General features: G+C 49.6%; 6 protein-coding genes across 6 annotated transcripts; 4 read left to right on the plus strand and 2 right to left on the minus strand.

Annotated features, from left to right (window-relative positions):
- Positions 1-841: 841 nt before the first annotated feature.
- Positions 842-2,986, plus strand: GIQ15_00006 (uncharacterized protein; the record flags this gene model as incomplete). The annotated part of the gene is made up of 1 exon (XM_033547423.1): positions 842-2,986. The coding sequence occupies one exon, from the start codon at positions 842-844 to the stop codon at positions 2,984-2,986; it is 2,145 nt and encodes a 714-aa protein (XP_033408374.1).
- Positions 2,987-3,659: 673 nt separating this feature from the next.
- On the minus strand, positions 3,660-6,215 carry GIQ15_00007 (threonyl-tRNA synthetase; the record flags this gene model as incomplete). The annotated part of the gene is made up of 5 exons (XM_033547424.1): positions 3,660-3,814; positions 3,882-4,602; positions 4,659-5,234; positions 5,296-5,560; positions 5,635-6,215. 5 exons carry the CDS (start codon positions 6,213-6,215, stop codon positions 3,660-3,662), a joined length of 2,298 nt encoding a protein of 765 aa, XP_033408375.1.
- Positions 6,216-6,716: 501 nt separating this feature from the next.
- GIQ15_00008 (uncharacterized protein) lies at positions 6,717-7,304 on the plus strand (the record flags this gene model as incomplete). Its single annotated transcript, XM_033547425.1, has 3 exons — positions 6,717-6,815; positions 6,866-7,011; positions 7,067-7,304. 3 exons carry the CDS (start codon positions 6,717-6,719, stop codon positions 7,302-7,304), a joined length of 483 nt encoding a protein of 160 aa, XP_033408376.1.
- A 531-nt stretch (positions 7,305-7,835) lies between these two features.
- GIQ15_00009 (CDP-diacylglycerol--serine O-phosphatidyltransferase) lies at positions 7,836-9,731 on the plus strand (the record flags this gene model as incomplete). Its single annotated transcript, XM_033547426.1, has 6 exons — positions 7,836-7,905; positions 7,976-8,033; positions 8,099-8,154; positions 8,336-8,517; positions 8,603-8,938; positions 9,549-9,731. 6 exons carry the CDS (start codon positions 7,836-7,838, stop codon positions 9,729-9,731), a joined length of 885 nt encoding a protein of 294 aa, XP_033408377.1.
- Positions 9,732-11,805: 2,074 nt separating this feature from the next.
- Positions 11,806-12,755, plus strand: GIQ15_00010 (uncharacterized protein; the record flags this gene model as incomplete). The annotated part of the gene is made up of 3 exons (XM_033547427.1): positions 11,806-12,091; positions 12,204-12,655; positions 12,729-12,755. 3 exons carry the CDS (start codon positions 11,806-11,808, stop codon positions 12,753-12,755), a joined length of 765 nt encoding a protein of 254 aa, XP_033408378.1.
- A 1,886-nt stretch (positions 12,756-14,641) lies between these two features.
- On the minus strand, positions 14,642-16,396 carry GIQ15_00011 (uncharacterized protein; the record flags this gene model as incomplete). Its single annotated transcript, XM_033547428.1, has 3 exons — positions 14,642-15,836; positions 15,885-16,193; positions 16,251-16,396. The coding sequence occupies 3 exons, from the start codon at positions 16,394-16,396 to the stop codon at positions 14,642-14,644; spliced, it is 1,650 nt and encodes a 549-aa protein (XP_033408379.1).
- Positions 16,397-16,570: the final 174 nt, after the last annotated feature.

The following is a 16,570-nucleotide window of genomic DNA, read 5'->3' on the forward strand; positions in this document are numbered from 1 at the left end:
TTCTAGGGTTTCAACATCCCAGCCAAAGGGCGTGCGGACAGGACAACATGACAAGACTCAATTCTGTTGATGCAGACTGTTGGTAAGGAGTCTGCCTGTGCATTGCCCATATTTGGCTGGTGATGGAATGGGGCGCAGTTATATGCATAGACACGTCATACTGGTGGCTTTCTCAATCCTACTTCCATCAATGCATCATAAATCTCGAGGACCTGACTCATCGTGAGCCAGCTATCGGCTCTTCCACGCTTCTCACCGTCTTTGTTCGCATGTATCCGAGCGCACGCAGGGGTGAAATAGACTGGTTCAGCACGTCTCCGCTACACGAAATAAGGCTGCCTAATATTGGATAATCGTTGGGCTTTAACTGCCTAAGCTTGGTGTTAAACTGGCCAACAGAGATTTCAGTGCAGAGTCTATAGAAAGAAACTTTAGGTTCTGAGGGAACGGCTATATGAAGGAGGTGGTCATTTTATAGAGAGTAGTTGATACTCCGTATACGTAATTTGACAGCTCTATTGCCCGTCTCCGTAGAGCTTCAGTTCGAGGAAAGTACTCACAGAAGGAAGACATATCACGTGATGCGGCGCGTCGCCAGTTTGGGAACCAACCAAACACCGATATTTTATGTTGTTACAGCAACAACCTTCGATATATGTTGGACCACAAGGAACAAAAAGGCCTAGTGTCCAATGGGTGCCATTGGTAATATGGGAACGAGTCGTGCCACAGGCAGGATCTGACAATATATTCATCATCACTGACGCAAACCTCCTTGATCCACTGACTCTACCATACTCTCTGCCTTGCTCCGTGTCCTTTCTTAATTGGGGCGTTGAAAATGGACATTAATTCTCTAAGCAAGGATGAGCTTATAAATCTGTTGGGTGCTCAGGCAAAGCGTGCCGATGAAGAGAGAAAACGCGCCGATGAAGAGAGAAAACGCGCTAATGAAGAGAGGAAGCGCGCCGATGAAGCAGAAGAGCTAAATCGACCTACATCGTTCGAAGAGTTTTTGATTGCCTGCCATATATATACCTCAGTGCCGATTACGGTACAAACGGACCGTGCCCTTACCACGAAAGGATCCATAACCGCCCCGGCCGGCCGTTATTGTCCAAATTTTCTCGAACCTTGGGATTTTCATTCTGCTCAACAATCCCTTTTCGACGAGGCCTATCAATTCTTCCACCCTTATAATGAACCAGAACTACGTGTTTTCCCGCCTAGACAAGTTTTGGAACACCAGGGACGTGCTGCATGTCGTCACCCGCTAGGAAGTGAGGGTGATTTACAGCGTCATCAGTTCCAGGAGGTAGAAAACCCCATATACGATACCTTCCAGGCATTAGCCGCGATACCAGCAGCGAGAGAAAGATTTTCCCTTGCGGATGGTATTGTATTTGAAAATCACCTGAATTCCACCACAGAGGCACCAGGGGATGATGAGGCGCCTGTCATTCGAACCGTTAAGCCGGATCAGAATTGCATATTTCATCAAGTCAACGGCGAGCGAAACCTTATATATGTGACAGAATACAAGGCTGCACATAAACTTACCGATGACTTTATCCACAGCGGTCTTTACCAGATGAATATGTACGAGGAAGTTGTTCAGCGTGCTATACTACCTGATAAAGATGATAAAGATGGAAATGCGCAGTACAACGCTGAAAGGCTTACTTGCGCAGCTTTGACTCAGACATTCGATTATATGATTAGACAGGGACTCGAGTACAGCTGTCTCACCAACGGACGAATCAAGGTGATGTTAAGGGTGCCGATTGATAATCCGGAAACTCTGCAGTATAGCATCCTTGAGCCTAGCAAAGACGCCGAGCCGGTAGATGACCAGAATGGTTTCCGCTTCCCCTATACTGCTGTTGGTTGTTATCTAGGCTTAACACTTTTAGCACTTGGGTCACCGAGGAGAAATCAGGCCTGGCGGAATTCCGCACAATCAAAACTGAACAAATGGGAGGTGAATTTTGACAAAATATTGCAGGATATCCCTGTGACTGAACGCAAGATTCGTCCTTGCCCTGCGTACAGAGCCCCAAGGTATCCTATTAATAGCCGCTCGCCCTACCTGCTTCGGAATCGCAGAGCGCGTCCCACTTTCGATGCAGATACACATAATATTGTTTACACAGGTCCGAGGCCACCGCCAAGCGATGACGAAGCTGATGGTAGGGAGCCTCCGTCTTCTCCACTACAGGCTATCGAGCGCAGAAAGCGGCAGCGGACATCAACAATGAATTCCCAGCCGTCAGGTTCAGGACAACCGACTGGCTCGCAGAACCGTCCCTACTGTACACAGAGATGTCTCGGTGGACTTGTTTCTCGCTTACCTCTCGATCCCAAATGTCCAAATATCAAGCTACATAAATATAATTCCAAGGGAAGCTTCCACTCGCTATTATTGCCTGAGGCACTCACCCTCTTTGAAAATCAAATAAACGACGACCCAGATAGTTGCCGCTACCTTAAGAAGGAAGGAATACATGGCTCAATCTTCGCCCTCACTCTGAAAGGATACGGCTACACATGTATTGGTAAGGGAACAAGCTACAAGAGCGAGCATGAAGCTTGCATATACGGCCTTCTAGCACCACTTCAGGGAACCACTATTCCAGTTTTCCTTGGAGACGTCCACTTTACTAAATCCAAATATTTCCTCCTCCACCGTACCATCGTCCAACTATCATTGATGGCCTGGGGTGGTGAGTGTCTATCTGAAACACTGCCTCCGATCGAAAAGCAGGACTTATCTGGCCGCATAAAGCAGGCACAAATGGAATTACTTTCCTACAAAGTTGTACATCTTGATTTTGAGGACCGGAATATACTCTGGAACGAAGAGATTCAGGGAGTGATGGTTATTGACTTTGGACGGGTTAAAGTTATCAAGTCCCTGAAGCGAAGGACCGAGACGGTGCTGGCTGATATATCGCCTAATTCGAAGAGGGTCAAGGTGCCAGTGTGAAAACATGCCATGACGGAAGTTTCTCCGCGAGCGTAGGGCAAGAAGTTTTTGCTCGTGTTATCTATATATATTATGAAAGTACCTCATCACTCGATGACCGCCACCACCCAATAATGACCACTAATAAAAATCTTTATATTAATAACTATCTATCTTTAACCACCTATAATATACTAAATAGAGGAGTAATTACTTATAGTAACCGGCGGTTTGTTCGACTAGAAGGCCCAATCCCATTAGGTGTCAAGCCAGCGCACAGCAAACCTCAGGCCTTAGGTGGTTGTCAGGCTCACCAAAGAGATGTAAGGGGTGCAGGAGCCTGTGATAGCATCCGCTATTACCGTGTTTGGTCGTTTGGGCTAAGTATATATGTCGTTTGTTGCTTCAAGGACCTCTAGTGAGGTGAGCAAGCAGCCGCTAATTTCCCTGGTCTGCAGGAAGATACGGCCCCCACAATGTTATATGCCAACCAAATAATAAGCAGTCATTAAAACAAGGCAGGAAAACGTTTTAAATATAATATTAATGAAGCTTGCAATATCTCTTTGATCTCAATAATCTTTGATTAGCTCTTTCGTTTGGCTTTTCTACTGGTAGCTGAGCGAAATGATGGCAACGGCTGAGCAAGGACTAGCGCCAACAAGACGTGCCGAGTAAAGAAGGCAGAGTCAGCTTAGAGCGAATTCTCCAGGCGGCGTTCCTTTCGAAGAGCGCGTAGCTTAGTTCTAGCTTCCTCCAGCGGTACAAGACTACCTTTCGTCTGCGAGCTGGGGTCATCACGGTTACGGATGTTGACAGAGCGTGATTCCTTCTCTTGGGCACCAACCACTAGAAGGACAGTCAGCATGAGTGAACGCATATGATTAAAGGAGGAATATAGCAGGCGAGAGCTTACCGAAGATGAAATTGTATTGGGCCAATTGACCGCTTCGGATCTTCTTCTGCATCGTGTTTCCACTAAGATCGATGTCCACGTTCAACTTATCGCCTCGAAGAATCTCTTGGAGCTCTTCAACGTAGTCGTGAGCGCTAGTCATGACAGGGATGATTAAGATCTGTCGAGGACTGAGCCAGAACGGCCACTTGCCGCCGAAATGTTCAATCAAAATTCCGAAGAATCGTTCGAAACTGCCAATAATAGCCCTATGAATAACAACAGGCCTAGCTCTTCCTGGGCCGGGGGCGGAGTCGGCGCTTGCTGGTTGAGTTGGCTTTGAATCGCCCTCAGGTTGGGCCTCAGGTTGGGTTTCGGCCGGAGCAGCGGCCGGAGCAGCGGACTTGGGAGCAGTCTCTCCAGTCATGTATTCGAGTTTAAAGTTCAGGGGCAGTTGGTAGTCGAGCTGGATGGTGGCACACTGATATTCTCGCTTCAGGGCGTCAGAAATAGTGATGTCAATCTTTGGTCCGTAGAAGGCACCATCTCCTTCATCGATATCCCAGTCTGCACCCTTGAATTTGGTGAGGGCCTCTCGTAATTGCGCCTCAGCAAAGTCCCAGGTCTCCAGCTTTCCAAGGTATTTCTCTGGTCGGGTAGAGAGCTTCAGTTTAAAACTGAATCCAAACAGACCATAGATCGAACGGAGGAAGTCAAAGAGGCCCTCAATCTCTTCCATAATCTAGTGAAGATGGGTTAGTTCCAGTATCTGTAATGGGGGGTTTTTTGATACCGTACCTGGTTGTCAGTGCAGAAAATATGGGTGTCATCCTGCTGGAACTTTCGGACTCTGGTCAGTCCGTGTAGAGCACCGGATGCCTCGTTTCTGTGAAGGACACCAAAATCCGCCATTCGCAGAGGTAGCTCTCGGTAACTTCGCTCCCTGTGGCCGAACATAATACAATGACCAGGACAGTTCATTGGTTTGAGCGCCCAGTCGCGTTTTTCCACGGCAAGCTTAAACATATCATCCTTATAATGAGCCCAATGACCTGACTGGCGCCATATACCGACGTCGTACATGTTGGGGGACTGCACTTCTTGGTAGCCTCGCTTTCGATACTCTGTGCGGAGTAGTTTTTGTAGAGCATTGAAAATTTTGGTTCCGTTGGGAAGTAAAAAGGGGCACCCGGGGGAAACTTCGTCAAAAAAGAACAGCTCTTGCTCTTTGCCAATCTTCTGGTGGTTGCGTTTCTCTGCCTCCTCCATGAACTTGAGATGCTCTGCTAGCAATTTCTTGTCTGGGAACGCAACACCGCGTATCCTCTGCAGAGAATCGTTGGTCTGGTCACCCAGGAAATATGCGGAGGAATTCTGCATGATATTAGAAAGAGCTTGGGATACTGATAGGTATAGATAACTCTGGGATGCTCACCTGCATGATCTTCATTGCCTTAATTTTGCCTGTGTTCTGGATATGAGGTCCACGGCACAGGTCCACGAGGGTTCCGCATCGATAGACAGTGCTGCTCTCTCCCTCGACAAGATTATCAATATAGTGTAGCTTATATTTACTATATCCAAACATTTTCTTCAAATTCTCCTTGGAGACCTCCAACCGATCGAAGGACTGTTTCTCCTTGAAAATCCTTGCAGTTTTCGCATCCAAAGATGGCCAATCCGACTGGGTGACGACGCCACTATAAGAATCAACCATTAGTCCCCTTTTATCTTTCGCCCCGGAAAAGGCAGCGATAAAGGGGGCTCTACTTACCCCTCAGGAATTGCCATATCGTAGAAGAAACCATGGGCAGTCGGAGGGCCGTGTGATAGGAGACACCCGTACTGGCATTCGGCAGCTTCTCCGAGCGTATGGGCGCTGGAATGCCAGAACACCTCTCTGCCCTCGGTGGAGTCAAAGGGGAGGTAGCGGATGCGGCAGTCCCTCTCGAGCGGACGATCCAAGTCCCAGAGCTCCTTTCCGTCGAGCTTAGCAATGACGACGCTGGAGCTGATTTCCTTTGGTATATCCTTCAAGAACGAGCCTGGCGTAGACTGCCATGCCTTCGCGATCACGGTCGACGGCGCCCCGTCTCCAACCTCCAGGGTCACCGTGATGTCAAACCGCGGCTTGTTCCTCAGATCCTCCACCTGCTGCTTAAACAGCTGGTCGAACAGCTCGTTCCTCTCAACAATAAAGTCCGGGAGCGGTTTCTCGTCCGCGGGTTTGGGCTTCGCCTTGCCCGCTTTCGGCGGGGCAGCTTTCGAGGGGGGGTTGGCGGCGTCCATGGCCGTACGGTCGGGGAGGGTGGTTTCTTTGGCTGCAGAGCTCTCTGGCGCGGCGGTCTCACCCATGCTGGCGCTGTCAACAGGTCCTGGCCGGAGCTGCAGCGGTCAATCCTCGAGGTTGGTGTTGTTTCTTCCCCTCGCGCTGCTTTCTGTGACTCCCGCTATCAAAAGAGTACGGGTGTATCACGTGATATGAAATTTGTTCACTAACTTAGCCGAGACTTTTGCTTCTATCTCGAAAAATTTCAAGCCGGGTCCTACGCAAGCCTCAAACGTCGCCAGTCCAACGTGCTAGAAAGAAATTGCGCCATGTCGTTTCGCGGGGGTTCCAGAGGCCGTGGCACAGGCGCCAATCGTGGAGGGTTCGGAGCTCGTGGTGGTGAGTTGTGCCACAGGACGAATTATCAACTGGCATAGCTGGGATAACTGACCGTGTCTGGATATACTACTAGGTCGCGGAGGGATGCAACAGTCATTCGGCCCGCCCGCTACAGTATTAGGTACTTGACGATGCCATTCGGAGAGCTGCGGTACAATTTACTAACGGTGGCTTTGCTCGCGATAGAAATGGGTTCCTTTATGCATTCTTGCGAGGGCGAGATGGTCTGCGAGTCGATCAACCCAAAAATCCCATACTTCAACGCGCCGATATATTTGGAAAACAAGGTACGATACCGGATAGCTTCTTCGTTCTCTAATACTAACAGAGTGGATAGACACCTGTTGGGAAAGTCGATGAAGTTCTCGGGCCAATCAATCAGGTCTACTTTACGATCAAGCCTCAGGAAGGAATTGTCCCTACATCCTTCAAAACGGGTGACAAATTCTATATTGGAGGAGACAAGCTACTACCATTGGAGAAGTATGCGCCCAAAATATTCGACACCATGATCACACAGGCTTACATGCCACTCTAGGTTCCTTCCAAAGCCCAAACCACCACCGGGTGCGCCAAAGCCAAAGAAGATCGGAGGCGCAGGGCGAGGGGGCCCGATGCGCGGCGGCGGACGAGGTGCTCCCCGGGGACGAGGAGGTTTCTCCTCCCGGGGTGGCAGTGGAATGCGCGGTGGTGGACGAGGTGGCAGCGGCGGCTTTGCGCCCCGTGGAGGCTCCCGAGGAGGTTTCTCTCGAGGAGGGTTCCGTGGACGAGGTTAAAAGGATCGAATTCAGTCGACTTTTTTTCTCGCTGGCGTTTAGGAGCATTCCGGATGGGAGTTTTTTTACGATCTTTTCTATCTATCGACACAAAAAAGAGTTGCTGGTTCCTGTTCCGATGTATTGATTGTAACATAGAGCCAATTCACATTACTTTTTGCTCTCCTTTAACAAGCGGTGTATATTAACTGCTTGCTCTGCTTAAATATAAATGGCATGACAGCGGCTTGGAAGCTTGGTGGCCAATGGTTCTTGCAGGCCAGCTTCCTAGTCGCAGGAAGCATTCTTACCCTGCTTGTTTAGTGTATGACGTCCTCGATCCCGCCCACATCAGATTTGAACCACCAAGAAACAGCATCAAAACAACTCCCATTTCGCCCATCTCCCGACTCTCTCTCTCTCTCTCTCTCTCTCTCTCTCTCTCTCTCTCTCTCTCGAGCGCGCATAGCTATCCGTCAACTATTCTTACCCTTAGCCATCGAACCGTTACTTCGTTTTTCTATCGATCGAGCGACCAGCAACGAACGAGCCATGTCGCGACGCAGTCCCACGGCAACGGGAGCCAACAGTCCAGAGAGCTCAGAGACCCCCAAGGATGCTGGTATGGCCTTCAAAGTGCGAACTAGCTAGATGGAATGCCCTTCTGACTGTCTTATCTCTATCTATTGCAGGCCAGGATAAACAGAAGATTCTTCTATCTGCGGATACGGGCCATTTCAGCTTGATCAGGTGGGCGAACGGTTCTGGATGTTTATAGTGATACCATTAAGGAGGACATGTTTTTCTCTGACTAGAGGATTCTATGGTGATAGAGCGTTGCACCTTGCCGATTTCATTACCGAGCTAAATGGTGAGTCCATAAGCCTTTGCTCTATCATGAATGCTGGTTGTATGAGCTAATTGCTAACCGTGGGGTTTTTTTTCTCAGGATTCTGTGGAGGCAAGTACCCTGCAGCAGTCGTAGATCTTAATCCTCGATAGGATGCGGATATATATTTTTAATCATTTATCTGACACCATGGGCGCTCTAGTCATGTCGATATTTTCGTCAATGCGGTACTGTCTTGGGGAATCGCACCAGCATGGAAACATCTGGATGGCACTCGGCTTTATCCCATTTGGACTCTTCTTCGACTTCATGGATGGGAAGGTTGCTAGATGGCGACAGAAGTCCTCCTTGATGGGCCAGGAACTCGATTCCCTGGCAGATCTGGTACGAAATCGAAATATTCTGTTGATATAAAAACCCCATCAGCCAGCCGTGTATATATACCCCACAGCATCTAACGGGAACATAGGTCTCATTCGGAGTCTCCCCAGCAGCAGCAGCATTCGCCATTGGTATCAGATCGCCCGCTGACCACGTCCTACTCACCATCTTTGTTCTCTGCGGCCTTACCAGGTTGGCTCGATTTAACGTCACCGTCGCCACGCTCCCTAAAGATAAGACTGGGAAGTCGAAATACTTTGAAGGCACCCCCATCCCCACGACATTGGTGATTGTTGGAATAATGGCGTATTGGTTATCCCAGGGTTGGATCTTGGAAGATATTCCGCTCGGAGTGATGTTTCCGGGTACCGTATTTGAATTCCACCCTGTCGTTGGCATGTTTCTGGTCAGTGGCTGTCTTATGGTAAGCAGGTCTCTACATATCCCGAAGATATGATAGCTGTCAGTCATTGGTCATTTTTGGTTGTTGGCTGGTGTGGTTGCTTTAAAGAGCAAGGAAAGAAATGAAAGCAAAATAGTTCAGCTGTCTGATGAATTGCGAGCGCACTTTTATGTCCTTTTTTTTTTTTGAGATTTTGTTCTTTGGTTACATGTACAAGCTAGGAAGGGTTAGATTTCTGGTCACAGTTAGGAAAATGTGAACATGGAGAAACATTCTTGACCTTGAGGCTGGGAGCTTTAATCCATGCGAGCAATACCCGTTGCTACAGGATATGGCTTATATCCCAGGAAAGAACGTCCAATAGGTTTCAAAGGATCGAATGATCAACCGATGACAATTTTGGCCCAACATTTTCGTCTGATAAATTGCCATCCTGATCCATACGGAGTGACTCTGTACGCACATTCCTACCCCAGAAGGAGGGGGTCGATGAGCCAAGGCGGTTACAGATAATACAGAGAATCACGCGTCACCCACTATGACGAGATAACGAAGTCTTCAGCAATATCGACTTTCTGATATAGAGAAGGATGAATCGACGTATCATGTCATCTGTGGCTGAACCGTCTAGGGCCACGACGCCGGCCAGGATTGCCCCCGATCTATGTCATGGAAATGGACGGACCGAGGGAGATTAAAGGAGCCTCTCTTCAGGCTCATTTATATTAATTCCGGTGCACGGAAAGCCGAAGCTGAAGAAGAAGCTGAAGCTGAATCTGCAGGCCGGCCTTTCGCGGGACCAGCTTCGTTCTAAAGCGCCCTAGCAGGTGGTGCGTATCCGTATCCCAAGGACCTAAGAATAATTCTCCGCCTCGTCATCCGTCGGCTGGCCGCTTTGCAAGTCAAGCGTACTCAAAACACCTCACCTGTCAACGAGCGTGCGTGGCGTGTGTTGGGCATCTCTTTGTTGATGATGTTTGCTAAAAAAAAAAATGCCACTGCATCTTCGCCTGACGAGCCACGTACATCCATACACTTGAATCACCCAAGCCTTCCATCCGCCCAGTCCGCGTCAAAGAAACATGATGCATCAAGCCTGGTGTTCCAGTTACGGCAATCGAGCACGCAGAGCGCAGTGCATATATACTTATGTCTATGCTGGGCGATGACTTAATCGGCCCCCTCTGTAACGGAAATACACATGGGTGACGAATATCTCTGGCGCTAGAGGCCGACAACCCCTGGTAGAGCCGGCGTGAGGGCTAATCACACGATAGCAGGGCTCCACGAAGCCTTAGTGTCTTACTTGATGGGCAAGCAAAATGCGTTACGATTACTATCGACAGGGAAAGTTGGGAGCCACTTGGGACCAGTTTAGTAGTGCCAAGTCAGCCATAAAATACAGCACAAGAGCACAAGAACGTTCAGAGAAGAGTTAAACGATACTGTGGGAGGTGGAGAGCAAAACCTCCGGCCTCAGTGGCGAGAAGCTACGGCGCAGAAAGAAAAGACAGCGCGTGAGAGGGAGAGACAGAGGGAGAGCAAAGACCCGACGTTCTCGCATTTGTGCTTACGAGGACTTGCATTTATATATGCGCTGCACAACGACGCGGAGTCAAATGCAAATGCACGCAGGGATGGGCTTGCCGCTGCTGTGTGATCCCGACTGGACGATACGCTGGAAGAACTCCGAGGATATACGGCAAGCTGCATATCATGGACAACGACCGAGGAAATCTACAGAGGTGGACGGAGTATACGGAGTATGGATGATCAAAGCCCACCGTCATCATTATACAACATGCACGCCAGCATTCTACGGGGATCTTTTTCACGCTGCTTGGACGGCCACCTGGCTGCACCGCCACGGATTACATCCCGCCCCTGAAGCACACTAGATGTTACAGGTTACAGAGTGTACCGGTTCAGGGCCAGGGTGCATCGGCGGGTGTTCCTGAGCCCAGAAACCAATTTCGGGGTCAGAGCGTATTCCCATGGTACCACTAGAACTGCTGTTGGCAGCGCTTTAACGAGCGGCAGAGGTCGCAGGCGCCGCTGATTGGGTTGCACTGCATCCTGAGCCTGCATCCTGATGCCCCCGATGTCGACACCCCTTTTCTCTAGTCGCCCAAGCAGGTACCGAGCCCGTATATATCGACGGTTCCAGTTCTCCATAATTACCTGGACATGCTTGTTCATAAACGGCAGGGATACGGCAAGTCTTTGCCTAGACACGCACTTTTTGCCCAGCGGCGGCTTCTCCTCTCCTTTCCATCGCTCTTCCAACTCCGTCTTCTCTGCATCTCGCTTTTTCTACTGTCTTTTCCCTCCACACTCTTTTTTAGGTCATTCATCTCGTCGAGCGGCTGCCGGTGAGATCGTCTGCTCCAACCACCCTCTTTCAGAGACCCTTTGCATGTTTGGATTTCCTTTCCAGTTACTCCGTCCTATCCTTTCAACGTCATTTGGTCAATCGTTTTTCGGCTACGTGTTTTGAGGTTCGTCCAACTCGCCTCCTATCCCCTCTCTACCCGCATTTACCAACACACTCCCACATCCATCTCCGAACGAAGCACCGATATATTCGACGGTATTAATACTGGGCTACAGCCGTCATCACAAACGACGTATATATACATATATATATATTCGAACCACACTGTGCCGACTTGTCGGTGGGTCCACGAAACCGAAATTCTCAGGAGGGCGAATGAAGGAGATGTTTTCGAGCAGAACATAAACATCAACCCATCGACATCCATCCTCGATATATCGGCCTACCCTTTGCTCAAGTCGACATCCCGATTCGACCATCTTACTAGAGGTGCACTGATCCGTTTCGGCACCAACCAGCCTCGCTTTCCTCCCGTTCTCGCTACACTGTAAATATGAAGTTATACATGTCGAAGGCCGCAATGGCCATGGCCGTCCTCCTCAGTGCCACTTTCTCCTGCGTTCAAGTAGCAGCGCTCGATGAAAGCTTGCAGGGATGCTACAAAGACCCCGGAATGCTGAAAGATGCGGGAAGCACGAAGTACCAAAGTACGGGTTACTGTCGAGACCTTTGCAAAAAGTCACAGAGCGCAGTATTTGCGCTTCACGATACAGACCGCTGCTCCTGCGGCGATAAATATCCGCCAGCGGACAAAAAGGCTGCATCGACGGATAAGACGTGTGTGTTGGTCAACTGTCCAGGATTCGGGGCAGATCGATGTTTGTTTCCCCCTTCAGTACCCATTTCGTTTATATTAACCGACAGCATAACTAAGTGATTACTCGTTCTTAGGCGGAGGAAAGAACAGCTATGCGGTCTATCTGACTGGCCTTGTCGACGACCCGGCAACGGAGGGCAGCGCTGATGACGGTGATGCAACATCAACCCATTCACCTCAAGCAACCATAACCCAAGGACAAACCATTATCGTCACACCTACTGGCGGCAAACCAGGCAGTTCAGGCCCTAACAAGGCCGGAATTGCTGCCGGTGTAGTTGTCGGTGTTGTCGCTCTGGGTGCTATCATCGGCGGTATCTTTTTCTTCCTTAAATACAAGAAACGACAGCAGGTTGTTGACGAATACCGCCGCAATGCAACGATCAACAACTTCGTTGCTGGAGGGAAGCCATCCTATAGCCAAACCTCAGCGGATTCGAGGCTGGACCCGAGCATGACATCGCAGCGGCGCCAGAGCAACGGCAGTATCGCCGATGACCAAGATTTCTCGCGACGAGTTTTGAAGGTATGTTCTGAGGCAATATAAATGTCTGCCAGTTTTCGCAGTACTTGCAAAACTAACACATACATTGTCTTAGGTCACCAATCCTGATGGACATTATTAAATATACCCAATTGATATACATTCATATTACTCTTTGTGCTCCCTCTTCTTCGTGGGGGAAGCTCCCACTTAATTCATCGCAGCTTGTCGATACTTCCGCTTCAGATATTAACGCCATGTATATTCCGCCCCCTACCGTCACTTATATCTCAGTCCCATCGACCCCTCGCCTTGTACTTCAGCCATTGACTTGAACTTACGACCCAAAACTACCTCACCCTTGTGTTTCCTCGGCGTTATACCACCTTCGCACGATCTTTTCGGGGAGTTGTTGATATCTCTCTTGTATCCACTCACTTACTCTTCACAGCCGCGAGTATGGAGGAAATAACAGACGTTTGGGTGAATACAAATTTCTCCATTCCAAACGACATGACTGGCCAACAGCCATCCTTCGCGACTCCCCAAGTTTTCCTTTTTTTTCCCCCTACTTATATTCATGGGACGTGTGCTATGATCCATATCTTCCTTGGCCTGCCATATACCAGAATGTTCATCTGACCTGAGTGTATTTTCTTTCTCTCTGTCTCTTTTACTGTGTATGTGCATCTGGGCGTTATTATGTATTATTTTCACCTCCGGCTTCCGATATATTATACATTTCTTTTATCAAGTTGACGTCTTCTTGCAATCTTCAACGACAGGCTTTTTGTTTCTGTTTCCAGGCTCCTCGGCAATACAACTCTCTAGTACATATATATCTCTAAACCATCTCTACCTCTATCCAAGTCCGCTTTCTTTCGTATGATTCTACAGAGTGACCCCCACCGCATACGTCGATTGGGCAGCCTTCAGGTATTCCCCCCGACGATCAGAGCATGGAGATCACACTCGTAGCGCTTCACATGTCCACTTTTTTCTTGCGGAATATGACATCCATCTTGCTCCGTATAATCACTTGACACCAGCACCCTCGGCATCTGAGGAATGAGAATCGAGATAAGTGACGGGGGAAAAAGCAAAGGCAGCCTCCATAGCCGAGTCGTTACGTATCATATTACAGGCGCTCGCCCAATGCTGCCCATCGCTTCGTGTATCAGATTTTTAGGCTCTGCTGATCCTCATTCTATTTACTCGGCGAGAGCTTGGTGAAAGTGAATATGGGCTGTGATACGGGAACGCTGAGCAGAAGGAAGAAATAACTGTTAAATAATGGTATCGAGAGGGTCGATAAAGTGTATATAAAACCTGTTTCCGGGCTCCCCTTCGCCGTCTGAGTGTGTACGGAGTAGATATCTCTCTGAGGCCGATGTAACCGTCGAAGAGCTGTCGAGACGTGCAACCCCTTCCTGCACTGCATATATACATACGTAGGACACCGATTCTTCGAGGCATTGAGCTGTCATACCTGGCCTGCTCGCTCTGTGGCCGATGTCCTGCGGTGAAACGTGTTCCTCAGGGGCTGCGATGGGTTGCACCACCGCGGCCTTCTGCCCTTGCTGTTACAACACGTAGGCTGAACGCCCTATATTCGGTCAATGTGAGACTTGAAGATGGTTTTGGCTATATTAATGCACGATTTCAGTTGTCCAATGCCCCGTCTCCTTTTTACGATGGAGAGACGGAGTACAAGGAATATTATCCCATCACACAGGCACACAACCAGCTTATATGTCACTTCCCCTTTCCACTGCTTGCTATCAATTGAATCCCTCACATGAGCTCTATATATGTCAAATCGCTACATCTAACGCATGTTAAAATATATCCCATGATTAGGAGAGGTATCTAGGTGAAACAGTTGGTAGAAGTTAGGCTATCGTGTCACTGGCTTGAGAGATAATTAGGAGAATGGTATGAACATTGAACTATTCCACGCTATGTCAAGATACACGATGAAGGGAAAAGGACTACCCAGAAGCAAAGAGAGAGAGAAAAAACCGCCGTTTACATATGATCATAATACTTCCAAAACACGCCCATACAACTGGCAACGACCAAATCCAGCATTTTCAGGCCCTCATCTTCAATAATCAACTTCCCCAGCTTTGCGCTGTTGCCGCGTAGTCCCCCGCCCGCCCTTTCACGGGCAAGGCTTAGGTCTAACTCCCCAAACCAGGAACTCTTCGTTGGGCTGCTATTTGGGTCGCTGGAGCTGGATGGCCTTGGCAGTAACGTTGGCAGGTTGAATCGTATCTCAGCGACTGTTGTAGTGGACGTCGCCGACGCTGCAGTTCCTGATGGCCCTGGGATGGTATGTTTGCACCGTAGGGTCCTGCCGTTGGCGGCCGTTGTAAATGTGCACTGGCCATTCCAGATGGAGGTGAAATTGTAATGTGCACTTGGCCCACGGGGGTATTTGCTGGCTTTCGGGGGGCTAAAATTGAATATCTCGCTGTGGGAGGCTTGATGCCGATGGTGAGATGTCTGTGGGGGTTGGGAGAGCTTGAGGATACGGGTGAACTTAACCGGCCCTGCTTCTGGTCCTGAATCTGACGTTTCTGCAGATTCACCGGCTGAGGTTTCTCCAGACATTGCTGGGACACCAGATAATGGAGGCTGTGTATTGGTCGAACTGCGCATAGCAGCAGGGAGTTTAATCCCGAGACTCTCGAATGACATACGGGAAGTATCAACCGCGAATTTCTGGTAGCCTGGTGTTGTGATTTCCACCTTTATCGATCCATCCGGCCTCCCCTCTGAGGGCGAGCTGCCCATATTATCAATTGTGCCCACATTCCACTGGCTGCTGTGAGTTGGATCGCGCCGGATGAGCGTTAAATGGAAAGGTGGTGCCTGAACGACGTCTCGCGGCCGATCAGGCCTTCGCTTTGGCCGTAATGGCAACGGTGGCTTGGGTCCCTCGTCATCTAGAGGATGTAGAGACCCTAGAGGACTATGAGATCTTAAGGGATCCGGTTGAAATAACGGCCGTCCACCGTCCCAGCTAGCCCGCACCACGGTTCCAGAGCTCTGGCTCTGCCAGTCCTGCGAAGGAGGTTCTAAACTGGGTATTGGCGTAGACGGCTGGGCGCTCCATCGCCGCGTATCGACTGACTGCTCGGCAGACTGGTCAAAAAGTGGTCGAGGTGGAAGTGCTGGAGGTTGCGGCTCCCACGCATCTGGTGATCTCGAGACCGGACTATGTTCATGTCCAGTTATGCTGACATCCTCTGGTTCCGTTACAAACCTAGCTTCTGCATCTCGGTCTATCTTCTGGGGTCGGGGTGGCAGCGGAGGGGAAGCTTCATTGTCCGAACGGGCAGCCTGAGTATCTATCCCCGGCACCGGTTTCCTGCGAGTGCGATTCAAGATTGCAAATTTACTCGTTTGCCGTATTGGTTTCTTAACATGGGTATGGCGCTCCTGTTCGATGGATTCCAGGATCTCGTCGTCCCTGGGTCCGGCCACATGCAGGAAATATAGCGACGCATTGAGCGATTCGGGTGAGAGACTGGACTTTGTAGGAGGTTTGAGCGGCGAGAGGAATACGTCTGTACTCGAGATATGTTAGGTTAGGGATCACTGGCAAGTTGCTTTTCATCTGATCTCGTACACACCTTTACTACCAGGCACGCGGACAATATACAGAACGAGCGGCTCCAACGGTGTCTGGGTAGGATTCCGAGGATACGCTGGCGGGTTCGATGCGAGGTTGACGATGGACCGTAGAGAGCGAGCCTCAACGGGTGGGCTCTCCATCGGTCGTACCCTGGCGAGTATCTGGTCCAGGCAAACGAGGTGTGAACTTGAAGTTGAAGTTGATGCTGCTAGAGCTGGAGCTGGAGGGGGTTCGTGATAAGGCAAACTGGCTATCTCGCGGAGTTTCGAGATGTATCAACCCAACTACAAACTACGCAGTACAGCCGCACGAAA

The sequence above is a fragment of the Arthroderma uncinatum genome (genome assembly GCF_011692745.1).
Source record: "Arthroderma uncinatum strain CBS 119779 chromosome Unknown scaffold1, whole genome shotgun sequence".
NCBI lineage: Eukaryota > Fungi > Ascomycota > Eurotiomycetes > Onygenales > Arthrodermataceae > Arthroderma > Arthroderma uncinatum.